This window comes from Lasioglossum baleicum, chromosome 17 (genome assembly GCF_051020765.1).
Source record: "Lasioglossum baleicum chromosome 17, iyLasBale1, whole genome shotgun sequence".
Lineage (NCBI taxonomy): Eukaryota > Metazoa > Arthropoda > Insecta > Hymenoptera > Halictidae > Lasioglossum > Lasioglossum baleicum.
This window is the reverse complement of record NC_134945.1, coordinates 10,579,616-10,595,670: the sequence shown is the minus strand read 5'-3', so window position 1 is coordinate 10,595,670 and position 16,055 is coordinate 10,579,616. Positions and strand designations below refer to the sequence as shown.

At 36.7% G+C, this 16,055-nt stretch overlaps 1 protein-coding gene across 7 annotated transcripts in view; it reads left to right on the top strand.

The window, feature by feature from the left end:
* The window catches only part of LOC143217646 (uncharacterized), a 170,892-nt gene that overhangs the window by 151,573 nt on the left and 3,264 nt on the right, over positions 1-16,055 (top strand). For 5 of the 7 annotated variants that reach the window (XM_076442153.1, XM_076442155.1, XM_076442154.1 and 2 more), the window contains 5 exons: positions 9,000-9,145; positions 10,359-10,566; positions 11,024-11,357; positions 13,410-13,704; positions 15,250-15,796. In XM_076442153.1, coding sequence (XP_076298268.1) covers positions 9,032-9,145; positions 10,359-10,566; positions 11,024-11,357; positions 13,410-13,704; positions 15,250-15,796 — 1,498 coding nt within the window. In that variant the 5' untranslated portion in view covers positions 9,000-9,031. Of the gene's footprint in view, positions 1-8,999; positions 9,146-9,765; positions 9,994-10,358; positions 10,567-11,023; positions 11,358-13,409; positions 13,705-15,249; positions 15,797-16,055 lie in introns of those variants that run through there. The other 2 variants (XM_076442156.1, XM_076442157.1) reach the window with 2 other exon arrangements.

The following is a 16,055-nucleotide window of genomic DNA, read 5'->3' as shown; positions in this document are numbered from 1 at the left end:
TAGCGAGGCAGAGTGGCTGGCTGAGCGTGGCTGCGAAGGTGGGGTAAGGCGAAAGGATATTTCACCGGGCAACGCTGCGTCTCCGCGCCAGTAGGGAGGGCGAGCTGTAAAGGGGAAGACCGGGAAGAACCTGCGCGAGAAGAGCCGAATTACTCGACCGGGATAGATCTCGAAGAAAAGGAAAGCTGGGTATCCACTTGGACGGGTTTTAACAGACTTGAACGGTGTATCTGATTTAGAATCTTTCATGGGAAAAAGTTACCCCCTCTTTGCCAGTACCGGATTAGTCATGTGACATTGTGATACATACACGACAGAGACGAAACACGCCACGTGACCGGGCCGTGGCGAAGAGTGGGGAATAGCGTCGTAGAAGGGGGAGGTAGAGTGTGGACACAAGTCTTAATCTGACGGCTCACAGTGGGCTAAAAACCGATCTTTTTGAACAAAAATCTGCCGACAACTCAGTTTCTCATCGATTCAATTGGAATTTTTTTTAGAATGTTCGTGAAGAACTATACTTTGATGACGTGCTGCGCGAAAATGGTTAACTGTCATAATCAAGAATCCTTATCTACAAACGCCCAATATCTCCGATACTTCATCCGCCCATACCATAAATGGGTCCCATGGAAATCACCGACACAGATTTCTTCCACACGGTTTTCACCGACTCCAGATTTGACCGACAATAGGTTTGGCCGACAACGCCTTTAACCGACAATGAATTTCGTCGACAACGAATTTGATCCGCAACAACTTAAGACGACCACAGTATGTATTATCATACAGTAGTATCATACAATATTATCATACTGTGTCTCAAGTCGTTGTGTATCAAATTCGTTGTCGGTCAAAATCGTTGTCGATCAAATTCGTTGTTGGTTAAAGGCGTTGTCGGCCAAAGCTATTGTCGGTGAAATGTTGTCGGCGAAAACCGTTCATATCATCACACCGATATACCGAGCCGAGTCAGTGTATTAGTTTGGAGTTTGGAGGGGATATTTCTGTGGCGTTTATCGTTGAAGGATTTTCGCGTTTATAGAGAATTTACTGTTCATATATTTCAATTTCGATCGAGAAACTTTCACCTTTAGTTTTGGAGATGTTCGGATTTATTCAAATCGCAAAGTTTCGGATTAACTGTTTCACAAATGACAGATTAACATCATCTTTTAAGTTCGCTCGGGGGATGAACCAGGGTTAAAAACCTTCGCAAATTTGGCAACGTTGACAGCACGGAAACAAAGAGCAGTGAGAAAAATGTCGGATTTTCGATGTTCGGTGGTAGCGTTTCGGGGCCGTGGAGTAGCGCGCTTCAACAAGTCATAAGTATTCCCGGGGTGTCTAGGCACGCCGCACGAGGCCAAGAATCGCCGGTATGCGGCTCGTGTGTCCCAGTGCGGCTGCAACAATCAGACTGGCACGCGCCCCCATACCCAGGCCCCGGTCCGCCCCTGGCACCGCATCCACGGTGGAACTAACCCCGAACACCGACTACCGGTCAGGCAGTTCAGTGATTTCGGAGGACGCATTCCCGCCTCTTCCGCTGGTCACAGAAGCCCCGCGTGAATATTCGAGACACATTGCTTACTCGGACGCATCGAACACCGTTCCGATAACGGAGAGCGAGCCGGTGACCCGCGAGAATTCTTATCCCCGACATCTTCGCGAAAAATCCCGGCCGCGCATAACTCATACGATCAGATTGTACGTTTCACCGACCATGCGATGCTACCGGCTTCGTGAAAAAACAATTAGTCCAGTCAATGAATGCTCATAAGGGGGGCGTAGGGGGAAATGGAAGGAACAAAATTTTCAACTTTGGCACTTTGTTTGGACTAGTTAGGAGGTAAACATACTAAAAGTCCCTACTCCTAGGAGATGAGCGGGCTACAGGGGGGCACGTAGAAGTCACCTTTTTCGGTTTTCCGCTTATATCTCGGGAACTATGCGTCCTAGCGATAAGACCATTCTATACAAAATTAAAGCTGACAAAATGTGCCATAAGATTGATTCTAGTCAGTTTTTCGCTATCTCGCATAGTTTCCGAGATATCCGCGCTCAAAGTTCACTAACTGGGAAAAAGAAATTTGCCTCACGTTTTTTGCCTTATTTGACTAGACAACTCTTCAGCACAATTAGTGAACTTTGAGCGCGGATATCTCGGTAACTATGCGAGATAGCGAAAAACTGAATCGAATCAATCTTGCGGCACATTTTGGCAGCTTTAATTTTGTGTAGAATGGTCTTATCGCTAGGACGCATAGTTTCAGAGATATCCGCGCTCAAAGTTCACGAATTGTGAAGAAGAAATTTTTGCCTTATTTGACTAGCTAACTCTTCAGCACAATTAGTGAACTTCGAGTTCGGATATCCCGGAAACTATGCGAGATAGCGAAAAACTGAATCGAATCAATCCCGCGGCACATTTTGTCAGGTTTAATTTTGTATCGAATGGTCTTATCGCTAGGACGCATAGTTTCCGATATATACGCGGAAAACCGAAGAGGAGTGGAGACTTTTAATATGTTTACCTCCTCACTAGTCCAAACAAAGACCCAAAGTTAAAAATTGTGTTCCTTCCATTTCCTCGAAATTCGTGATTCCTAAGTTGATTTGAAATAACTTTTTCCTTTGCGAAAATGCTCTCAGAGGCTTCGTTAAGGAGGTATTATGGAAAAACGGGGACCAATCGGAGCGCGGCTACAGCAGATGGATTCCAGCTCGGCCAATGCTAATGCAGCGCTCAACGGGACCTCCAACCAAGCCGGAATCCGTCTCCTAGTCGCGCTCTGATTGGTCCGCGTTTTTATTAGCTCGCTTTCTTGTCCGTCTGCTTGTCTGTTTGTTCGGTACAAATTTTGCAATTGATTTTAAACTAACTTCCCAATGAGCTAGAGACTTGAAATTTGAAACATAGCTCAGAACTGGATGACAATGCAATATTTTAAAAAATTTTTAAAAAAGCCTATGCGTTTAGGAGATATAAACTATTAAAAATTTAACCGTTACACCTTCGTTACCCCCCACGTCTTTCGTTTTAGATCTTACAAGTATTTTCATAGCTATTAAAAATTCACAATCACAATGTATGGGGCTAGAAATAATTATTTTATATTTTTAGTCCGTTTTTTAAACGTGCTGTTTTTTTAAAAATTTATTTTATACTTTTTAGTCCGTTTAATAACGTGCTGTTTTTTAAACATTTATTTTTATTTAAATAATTTCGTTAATAAATCGTGAACAAAGCCGCGAAGACATTTCCGTAAACGAAAAAGTTATTTCGAATGACCTCCGGAATCATTTTAAAGAAGTTCAACATTTTTGGGACAATATACTTATAATTTAAAAATTCTACCTGTTGGAACTTCTAAAAGAAAATCGTGAATATCTGTTTAGGCTTATTTTAAATACTTTGAACTCCCTGAATTTGTTTTTGTTATTCGCGAATTCTTTCTAACAGAAAATTGGATATCTTGTCACACGCAAACGATTAGAATTAGAGGAATAACAGGTGTCCCGTCAATGTCTGTAATTGCCGGCTAGTTTACAATGAGTGGAAAACAGCGGAATAGAATTTGGAAGATCGAGCAGCTGCCATTCATTAAGTTTGGATTAATCGATTACATTTGTCGATACGCAATTTCACGCTAAACAATTTACACATCGAGCTAGCCACACCATTTGCGATATACGTTTCCTATACGTCCTGCACAAATTTCCAATCCAATCTCATATCTACGTCAAGACAGAGCCTGAACAGCGATTTCTCAACACTCCGACTCGCCGAAGAATGGATTCCTACTTGGTTTCACCGGCTCCATATCCTCCAGGAATATTTGAAGGATTTCGATGGGATTTCAAAAGGGAATACATCGGCGGGCAATACATATATCAGGAATATTAATACAGTGCATGCAAAACGAATCGTGTACCGAGAATTTTAATGCTCGAAGAATTGTATTATTAATTCATAATATTATCGACACAAATTTCGAATTTGTTTACAGTCCATCGAAAAAGTATTCGAATACTAAATTTCCGACTTGCGAAAACTCGATACTTGAATTGTGGCCGTTTTGTTAACAAAAACGATACAACAATAAACCCAGTCTCATCTTAAAACTTGAAACTCATACTTTTGTAAACTATCGTTCATTTGTACCTGAGTCCTGCGTTTTACCTGTCCATTTTTAACGGGTGGGAAACTGAAACGATGTTTTATGAAAAAAGTAAGTTAAAGAATTTAATCAAAACTAATAATTTAATTAAACAAATTGTTTGGAGAATAAATTGATGCAGTCAATTTGCAACGAAAGAAGAAATCTTGATGCACTTGTATAATATTGTGTACTTCAAATTTTCTCACCATTTCTCCATGAGGCTTTATGAGAGCAAGGCTATTTTATAAATAATAATAATCAGGAAGATTTGTGTATGTCGCGTGCTTCGTACAATTTTTCTTTCATTCCAAAACTCATTTAGGAAGATATAGGGTAAACTGTACAAAAATGATCGGCACCCTAACCCAAAATCGTAATAAAATTCTTTTTTTTAAATGTTTAAACGAGCTTAACTTTCTATTATTATAAGCTAATAGAGATTTTCCAGAAAAATCAAACAGTTTTACGAGTCATAAATCTTTTATTATAAAATATATTCAGTGATATATTTTTCAGTGATACTCAGTGAATCGTAAGACATATAGTACAGTCATTAGCGCATTTGCTACCAGTCATATGTGGAACTCTGTTATGCAATCTTACAACGTTACACAGTGGACCAGATCGTATAAGTAGGAGGAAAAGAATCTAAAATTATATTTATATCAATGGCAGTGCTACTGTCTATGTATTTTGTTATTTTAAATCGATTGTGACAAAAATTAAATCGATAGAATCAGCAGTTTTCAAAATATGTTAAAATTTATATGTATTTGTAGAACTCATAAACCGATATACTCATATACAGGGTCTACGCGTTAAGTTATGTCACCATTTTTTAGGCATTTCCGGTAGTGCAATTAAAAAATGTTTTAAACAAAAGTTTATCAGTACTTGGTGAGCTACATTTTCGCATATCCTTAAATCTGAAAAAATGCTTTTTACATAAAAGAGTAAAGAGTACTTTGACTTTTTTAAATGGCACCATATGTTTTGGACGTCATAGGATTGTTGCTGACGTCGAGACGAATTCAGCAGTGTATTATACTATGACCTTGAAATGACAACAAACTCAAAAATCTTGTACAAACGTAATTTTAATGAAAAGTTATTTCTTACAAAATAAATCAAGTTACATCAGATGTTCGAACTGCAATCCACCTTCTATGGTACAGAACTCCGCTCTTTGTGTTAGATTTTTCGTTGTCGCCATAATTAGGGCGTCTCGTTTTATGTTCAATTCAATCAAAACATTTGGATTTTGTAATTTATTTTGTAAATAAAATTATAACAGGTTCACGATCTACCAAAACAATTATGTCTCATAAAATGGCAACTGCAGGCAACTTCGGACTTTTTTCCTCCTACTTATACGATCTGGCCCACTGTGCGTTGCTTTGAAATATTATATAAATAAGAAGCAATAAAAAATCATTTTCTATACCAGAAATTCTTAATGTTTGCCATTTGAATCAAATAACCAGTGCCAATAACTACTGCAGTGCCAGCGATGGTACAGTTTACTGTATATTCGTCGAATTTTTGCAAAAATCCGGACGGTGTTGAACAAAATATACGCAAAATTGTTCAATTCGAAAAACTTATTTGTTACTGAGATATTCTTTGGAATTTTTGTACGAAAACTCATTCTCCTATTGCTGCTAGTGTATTATACTGCCTCGGCTTGCGAGTGTTAGCTAAAAGTTGGGTAACGAAGTAGAATTGCCTTCAGGCTAGAAGCACTCCGCCAGAATTGCACAGTGACTTTTATTTACTTACGTTTTATATTACTGCTGGATCAAAATTAAAAGACAATGAAAACTTTATATATTAAATTTAATAATGGAAAAGCAGTTCACGTGGAATACAGCCGTTTGTGTGCTACTGACGTTTCTATAGAGAAATTAAACAAATAGAGTAACCAATTTTTTTAATTACACATTGTACACGTAATCTTAAGGCGGTAGACTCGTTTCGAAGATCGCAAGGGTTCGGGATGCGCCGTCTCATTTTCCTATAATAGAAAGGTGGGATTTTTCAGTAGTCTAAAGCGCTAGAAAAAAGATCAGTCTAGGCCGCGATCGCCCTTGAAAGTCCTATAAAGTAAAGTCGCGTCATTTTGCAAACGGCTGTGTTCTTTTTTCTTTAATTATTTATTTACAGGTCGCATCAACATCAAGGTCATTAGCAACCACAAGAATTACAACATGTAAATTACAAATTTAGATCCTTATATTCAGAACTAATTACAAGTACATTGTGGAAAGATCAATCAGCAGCTATTATACATATATACAATCCTCGACAAAATAATAAGACACCTAGCATATTTTTAAATTTCTTATATTTAAAGGTGGAAAGTGTAAGAGTTTCCGCCAGTGGCGCTCGGGACGGGATACGGCGCAGCGACGGGATACGGCGCGGCGAACGACCGTTCTGGTGGTGAGCGCCACTGGTGACAACTCATGTCGGGCGAAGATATTTTGCTTTCTGGTTCGAAGAAAACGTCGACCATGCAAACTTCACAGGGGGGTTTCTCAAGATAAAAGTCTGCTCTTTCGCGTGGTATAGTTCAATTTTTCGCTGGACCCTTATTTTTTGAGATAAATTCGAAAATATCCGCAAAAATTGGTGCAAAAGTGGTGCATCTCCGTCTTTAATCATTGTTTAAACATGTTTAAACAATCATAATGTATTAATATTGGATATCACTGTATTCGGGAAAGTCTACAGAATCGTTTGCTGTAAAGAACAATTCAATATGTTTTATAATAACATCGCAATATTTGTTTAAAGTTGAAAAATATGTCTTTTTTTTTTAAACTCCATTTTCTCAAAAACTGGACGTATAGGGAAAAAATTATAACCAGATTCGGAATCAGCGCGGAAAACTCTATAAGAATCGGCTAGTGGGAATCGAAATACTTTTAAAAAGTTGAAATTTGTTGGACAGTGTTACCTAAAGTGCGGCCCGCTGTAACGTTACGCGTCATCAAAGTGGCCCGTGAAACCATTTGGGTTGGCCAGGCCTGTTCCAAGGAGAGGAATTAGATCAGAAAGCGCATTTATTTGGGGAAAAATTGGGAACGGTGCTGGATGGAACTGAAACGTCGACGCGCGAAGGGAAACGTTTTCCGGGCCATCGTAGGTTCCCTGCGACACAGCCAAGTCGATACCGAAGGAAAACAATTTGTCAACGCGACATTTCCGCCGTGATATCGAGCTTTCTTCCGAGTTTCCCGAGTTCTCGTTACCGTTTGAGCTGACGATAATTTAATATTATGAGTGCCGGGTCGGGGGCACTGCTTCATTCGCGGTGAAATGGGAGTCGATCTAGTGATAAACACTCGCCGGAGTCGAAAATCGATATTTACAACCACCGCTCTTCTAACTAACACACTGGCTTACAAATTATATTACAGCTTCTCTTTTATACTTTTTCGGTGAAAATGTTCTAGCGAAAAATAATTAATGCACAGTTTACTATGTATGTATGTATATGGAAAATCAGGGGCGGTTTAAGTCATCAGATTAAGGGCATTGAATTTGTTTGAAAATTCTGTGAATTTTTCGTAAGAATTCAGAAAAGGAATTTTTTGTGAAAACAAACTCCAAATCGATCAATATTTCTAATCATTCTATTAATAATTAATTATGACATGGCATAGTATATGGAAAATAAGGGGTGGTTTAAGTCATCAGTTTGCTGGCATTGAATTTGTTTAAAAATTACGTGTCTGAGCTTTCCAATGTTTACTGAATAAAGACACGCAGGTTGTACCTTATACATTTTTATATTAACAAGTAATCGTTACGTAAAGTTGACACTTCTTTTATCTCAATCAAGAAAGTTTAACTTATGGTAAATGATTTTTTTTCAATGTAAAAATTGTTCAACAATGTTTTGAAAAATGTCGATAAATTACAAAATATATGGCTTTAATTTTGACCATGTTTGCTCATTTCCCTGAAAAGGGACTGCACTAATTAATTTTTATCTGGATATCTATTTTCCGTATCCAGTAGAATCTTTTTTTATTCGAACCGAGAAGTTTTGGCCTATTGAGGGAATATTTTTTCATTCTAAAATAATTGTTATTTCCCCAGTTAATAAATAAAAAAGAAATTTTTGTTAGGATGAATTCTGTGAAACAAGGGAAACTCGCAGGTGAACATGATCCTTCTCGAACAATCTATTTAAGCAAACACCACCGGTAAATCCAGAATCCACATATCGTTCCTTGGTTGAATACATATCGAACTCGAATAGTATCGAACCAATCAAACGGTCTGCGAGAAACTCCCTCTGTCTTTATTGATAGAGAGGAACCTTGATTGGAATCTTTGGGACTCTATCCACTAAAGTGTGCAAAGTCAACTGCGACAGTCAACTCGTCGACTATTCCTTTCTGTGGCTTATTGAGACACTGTTCCATAATTTTATCAGCTTCAAAATTTTATTAGCAAGAAAAGTTAAACAAATGACGTCATTGTTTGAAATTCTATATTGAAAATGTTCACTGCTTCTTTAAGTGGTTTGTCACACAATGGCAACTTAATGAGAATTGTTGCTTATATTATATTTCCAATTTTATACCACAATTGTATTGTACACTTTTAATTTTACACCACAATTGATTTTACTATTATATACTTTCAACTATTTATTATTTTTTAATTTTGCATTCTAATATTGTATATTTCATTTTTGCAATACAATCATTTCTAATATTGCATATTTGAATTTTGTAACACAATTAATTTTAATATTGTATACTTTTACTTGTACAGCATAATTAATTTTATCTGATAATGAATTTTTTATTGTTTCAGATAGACGATAACATTTTCCCAAAAAGAAAAATATGGAGATGCACAACAATATACTCTATAGCGGCCGTGGACCTTATGTTCCTAACATTTCTCTACAAGAGCACTTACTCAACATTTTACGGAAAGACCTCAACCACACTATGATGGTAATTAATTTAGTTGTATCCCAGATAGCACAAAGACGTCTTTAAGATGATAATACTGACATCTTAAAGATGTTCCGAATGTCCTACGAACGTTTTCCGAACGTCTCCTCAGCGTTTTGTGTTAGAAAACGGTACGTCTTAAAGATATTTTTTTGACGTTTAAAAGACGTTTAAATGTTCCTAGTACATTCGGGAAGTCTCTAAGACGTCCCTAAGAAGTCTTAAAGGTGCATAAATGTTAATTAAAATAAAAGAAGGGAAGAGTAAAAATAGATTTCGACAAAAACGAGTTTAAAGTTAAACCAATAAACAGCTTTATTAGAAGAACGTATGTGAAATTGGAATTGGAATTGAAATTGGAATTGAAATTAAATTGAAATTGGAATTGGAATTGGAATTGGAATTGGAATTGGAATTGGAATTGGAATTGAAATTGAAATTGAAATTGAAGTTGAAATTGAAATTGAAATTGAAATTGAAATTGAAATTGAAATTGAAATTGAAATTGGAGCAAAAACACTAACTCGAACAAATAATACCAATGCTAATTTAAAAACCACACTGTTTATAGTCTTAAAGAAGTCTTTTTAGGACGTAATACTTTCAGATCTAAAAATAGACGTAAAATGGGCGCCTTTAAGACGTCGTGTGCTATCTGGGAGTAATGCTGATATTGAACACATGCAATTGTTTTGGTGTGAAAGTCCGAAGACACGAACGAAAGTACAAATAAAACCACCACACCTTTTCTGCATTTCCCTGCAATTAAAAGAAGAAATTTGACCTTCACAACACCTTGGAGTGCCCACCGGAAAAAATAAATGTCCCATCACATGATGTCCCTCTCGGTACTGAACAACTTTCATGTGAAACATTTTTGCGTATCATCAATATTTTTTGAGATATTCGTCTATAACGCTTTATAATTGCTACCCTGTATGTTAGTAAAGTTTTTAAAAAATAGTTAGAAATTTAATGTAATCATCTATTGAATTGTCTTTCACAATTTGTTGGAATAAAAATAATATTTGTCATTATTCTTGTCTTTGAACACATTTCTAATATAAATAATTCGAAATATTTTTATTACAATGAATAATTAATGTGCTCTGTATAAAGAAGCATTGAAAGATTGATATTGTTATTTAATTTATTCCAGCACCAGATATAAATATATACATATAGTGTGTGTTCTACTGTCTGTTACCGTTAGATTGATGTTGAAACTGGAAGATCCTACACGGGTCGGCATCTTCTTGAAGCAACCGTGAGACTGGCACATGCCTTAAAAACGTATGGCATCGAAGCAGGAGGCAGAATCTCTATAGCTAGTGAGAATCATCCGAATTACGTGGTAGCTACGTGTTCGATACTGACTGCTGGGGGTGTTTTCGCACCTTTGAATCCGGCTTACACCGAAAGTGAGTATTTCCAAAAATAATAACACTATTTAACACTGCATGGTACACAGTGTTGAAGAAAACACTGTTGTTACAGTTTTAACTCTGTTGAGTGCAAACCTTAAAAGAGAATAATAAATTCGCGATAAAGGACAAAAGATTAAAGAAAATCATGTCGCAATCTACCTGAGCTTATTTTAAAGATCAAAACGTCTACTTTGAAAACCTTGAAGTCACTTTCGAGGACGTCTCTGCATTCGAAAGTAGAAAATAAAATGGTTCCTTCCCTGGAAAAATTTTAATTTCAACATCCCGATGAAGTTGCAAGATTTTTTCCACGAAGACACAACAGCTAGAATTTTTCACAACTGCTACCCTCTTCCGTTACTTCGTATCAAGTTCCATAAAACAAAATGAAAAATTATAATATATTGATTATTTTTATTATGAACGTCGTTAATTAACATACATTTTTTAGGGGAGTACAGGCACATGTTAGAAATCCTTCAACCCCGAGTAATGTTCGTGTCCCAGAAATGCGAGCCGATTATGGCAAAAATCGCACCGACCTTGAACTGGAAGATGCACATAATCCAAATGGAATGTCAAGCGGCTAACAGCAAGTTTCCAACAATGAACCAACTGATAGAAAAATATAAGGACGCGATAGATCCTTATACGTTCATGCCACTGCCGATCGACGACAACACTAAGAGAGTAGCAACTATCTTAGCCTCCAGTGGAACGACAGGTTTCCCTAAGGGTGTGGCTCTGTCTCATAAAAATTTACTGTCTTTCCTTAGCAGCGTCAGGTAAAATTAATTAGGTTGCACATAATCGAAATAGAAATAAATCTAGCACTTAACATCCAAGAAGCTTTGTGAGGAATGTAATATAACAATATTTTATAGACTCCTCAAAAGAATTAAGGGATCACTTCTGCGAACCCGAAAAATTGGTCCCACTTTACGTGGTCATAACTCCGTCAAAAATTGCCGTACCGATATCGTTAAACAATGGTTTGAAAGCCTGCAACCTCTAGTTTCAGATGTTCTGTTTCAAATTGTTGCTATGTTAGTTTTTTACAAAGTTATAGCAAGATGAAGACAACATTGACTGTCAACAAAAATTTTGTGCAACTTTGGAACATCACACGGGGAGCAACAAATTTTTTTGATAAATTGCGTTAATATCGTTTGGAAGGGCTATCTTTCCTGTGTAAATTGTGTGGTTGTTGATTATTGTGCGATTTTTTTTATTCGAGTTATTCAACATTGAAGTAAATATGGGCTTTTCAACTTTAATTGACTCCAGAAAGCGAAAAAATTGTCGTAGAATCTTGTACAAAAAAGGAATAGAAAGAGCGTTTCTTTTTCTTCAAGGCACTCCTTTTGTTTTTTCAATTTCATTAACATTTCCATATACCAGGTGGTTCTGAAAATATGCTTAAAAAATGCACGATTTCCATTTTTCCTTTAACTCGATATATCTCGGCGAGAAATGATCGTAATACCATGATCCAAACGTCAGCTTGAAGCAGAGATTCTGCCGATTCGATTGAGTACCCCATGAACTCGTTGCGACAATATTTACCTATGACAGCTGTGTTTCAAGTTACTGCTTCGCAGAAATTAGCGCGCCACGTACAGCGGCTGCCTGACCAAACTCGATTCAAACTCAAAAAACTTTTGATAGAAATGAGGTAGAGCGATGAAATTTTTTTTAAATTAAAGCTGAAACTTTGCAGAATATGGGAAAAATGGGGAGATTATGGTACGAACGTTTTTTAACGTTGAGAAAATTCGTTAAACACGTAGGATTTCAAGAAAATGTGGTTTCTCCAGTACCACGCGGGGAAAAATTTTGTTTTTAACATGCTATATATCATTTTCCGTAGATTTTTTCACGCTGATTTCAAATCTGGTCTCAAAATTTGCCTACGACCTCAGGATTTTGCAAAATCGATTTCTTAAAGGAAAAATGGAAATTGTGCATTTTTTAAGCATATTTTCAGAAACACCTGGTATATCGAAATGTTAATGAAATTGAGAAAACAAAAGGAGTGCCTTGAAGAGAAAGGAACGCTCTTTCTATTGCTTTTTTGCACAAGATTCTACGATAATTTTTTCGCTTTCTGGAGCCAGTTAAAGTTAAAAAGCCCATATTTACTTCAATGTTGAATAACTCGAATAAAAAAAATCGCACAATATTCAACAGCCACACAATTTACACAGGAAAGATAGCCCTTCCAAATGATATTAACGCGATTTATCAAAAAAATTTGTTGCTCCCCGTGTGACGTTCCAAGGTTGCACCAAATTTTTGTTAACCGTCAATGTTGTCTTCATCTTGCTATAACTTTGTAAAAAAACAACATAGCAACAATTTGAAACAGAGCATCTGAAACTAGAGGTTGCAGGCTTTCAAACCATTGTTTAACGATATCGATACGGCAATTTTTGACGGAGTTATGATCACGTAAAGTGATACATATACAGTGACAATATTGAAATACATTTGACTGATCCAAAATTGATGATGTTATCTATGTATGACTAAACAGCGGATCTTTATGCAAAATAAAATTTTCTAGCTGAATTGCAACAATCTTTAGTGAAATAGAAGTTTATATGTTCTTTCTTAATATGCTTGATAGGTTGAAATTATTACAACATCATTATTAAAATCTTCTAATACTTCCACTATTTTAAATGATGCATAAAATCCGCTGTTGATCTATGTAATACTATGAATAACACGCCAAATTGTAGGACATAAACATCGGCATGAGGTTGCCAACGACTCTTACAAGTGGTAAATGCAATCATAAATATTTAATGAAAATGATTAACTAATTATTACAGAGAGTCAGATTTTTTGGACTGCAGAAAAGACGACCGAATCGTCAATTTCCTGCCATTGTTCCACGGCTATTCTTTCGGCATTTCGCTTCTGTCGATATTTACCTCTGCAACCATGTGTCTGATGCGAAGGTTCGACTTGGAGACTCTTTTGCAGTCAGTTGGGAAGTATAGAATCACGCATATGCCTCTGGTGCCTCCAGTTCTGGTGCTAATCGCGAAGCATCCGCAAATAAGCAAGTACGACTTCAGCAGTGTCAGAGAACTTTTATGTGGCGCTGCACCGCTTCCGAAAGATGTGAGTGCGCTCTTCTGGGGCATTTTTTTATGGGTCTTCCGCCAACTTTATTTGTGGCATTTTTCTGATTAATCCTTTGCACTCCGAATTATTTTTCAATTTTGTTGCCAACAACTCCCCCACTATTTTAGGCGTTTTATTTATTAGAACGACAGTTCCTTGCCTGCTACTTATTTTAAACAATTTTTTGTTTACCAACTATACTATATATAGCTCTCAAACTTTATTGTAATTTATATTTGTGGAACTTCTATTTGTTTTTAATTAAAAAATAAATAAAAGAAGAACCATTACAAGAACAAGAACTATAATAAAAAATAATAATAATTAACAAACTATAATAAAAAAACTATAAAGGGGCCTGGGTGCACGAAACCATTTGGGGCCCTAAATTTTTTGTAAAGTAAAAAACAATCTACAAACATGAACATACAGAGTGAGTCCGAAGAAACAGAACACCTAAATAATAGTAAATAAAATAATAGTAAATAATAGTAAAATTGAAGTTGAAATTAAAGTTGAAATTGAAACATTGAAGTTGAAAATGAAGTTGAAGAGTTGATATTGAAATTGAAGTTGAAATGGAAAAATTGATGTAGAAATTGAAATTGAAGAGTTGAAATTAACGAATTGAAATTGAAAAATTGACGTTGTAATTGAAAAATTGAAATTGACGAGTTGAAATTGAAGTTGAAGGGTTGATATTGAAATCGAAGTTGATATTAACGAAATGAAATTTAAAAATTGAAGTTGAAATGGAAGATTCGAAATTGAAGTTGAAATGAAAGAGTTGAAATTAAAGTTGAAATTGAAAAATTGAAGTTGAAGAGTTTATATTAAAATTGAAGTTGAAATTGAAAAATTGACATTGAAATTAAAATTGATGTTAGCGTTTACTTACTTGTGTAACGTCTTAGTACGACAGTAATGGTGTTTTAGAGTTATTTAAATTGAAATATCTCGTGAACTACTAACTTTTCGACATACATAGGTTAGTACTTTTTTATAACGGATGTTCAGTTGCATCGATTGATGTATTAAAAAATACCTCGTTCCATTTAAAAAATATCGATGACCTTAAAATTTCGTAAAAAAATGACCTCGAAAATTTTTTTTCCTTACACCGTTACATGTGGCCCTTCAAACAGTGTAACTTTGTTCTAAGAAGTTTTTTTGTACAACGAAAAGTAACGTAGATATTTAGGTATTCTGTTTCTTCGGACTCACCCTGTATACTACTAATGCATGTTTATTTAATGCGTGATTTTGTTTTTGCTAATACATTACTTCAGAATAATTACATTATTTTAGTACTTGATCGTGTTGGGGCCCTCTCAATTGCGGGGCCCCGGTGCATAGCATCCGCCGCACCCCCCAGATGGCCGGCCCTAGTTACACTTGACAAAGGAGTGCAAAGGGTTAAGATAACACTAAACACGATGTCATTTGAACTGTATTTAGTCTGCCCTCTTTCAACCTAGCCTAACTAGCCCACGCCCATGTCGTTCTACCGGAAGTTACAACAACATTCCTCAAAATTTCCAGATCGCGGACGAAGTCTGCAGACGAACGAACTGTAAGAGTGTTCGCAACGGCTACGGAATGACAGAGCTGTCAATTGTCACTCATCTGAGCTCGAGAGACTGTGGCAACGAGGAGGGCAACGTGGGTCCCTTGATACCCGGCATGCACTGCAAAGTAATAAATCCGGAGACGAATGAAGTGCTACCACCAGGAAAGACTGGCGAGGTTTGCTTCAAGGGGGATCAGGTGATGCTGGGGTACTACAATAACCCCAAGGTCACCGATGAGACCATCGACAAGGACGAGTGGCTGCACTCTGGCGATTTAGGCTACCTGAATGCGAAGGGGATATTGTACATTTGTGGACGATTGAAGGAACTGATCAAGTATAAAGGTCACCAAGTGTCGCCTGCCGAAATCGAAGCACTGATTCAGTCGCGTAATGATGTCAAGGACGCTGCTGTCATCGGTGTAGCTAACCCAGAGAGCGGGGAGGTGCCTATGGCTTTTGTTGTTAGACGACAGGGCAGTCAAGTGACCGCTGCTGAAATTATTAAATTCACTAGCAGTAAGTTCAATTATTGGTTGCAGATATTTTGTGTATACAGGGTGGGGCATAACTATGTCCACCTTGAATATCTCCGTTATTTGTAACAATATGGAAAAATGTTATCAGCCAAATTTGCACGGTACAGAGGAGGACATGTTGTGACACAAACATTTTCTGCGTGGGTAGTGGCATAGAGGACATTTGAAGGTCACCTTGATTTTTCTAAATAGAATGTACTATTTTTTATACCACAGATCAATAGAGTATCAAATTCTTA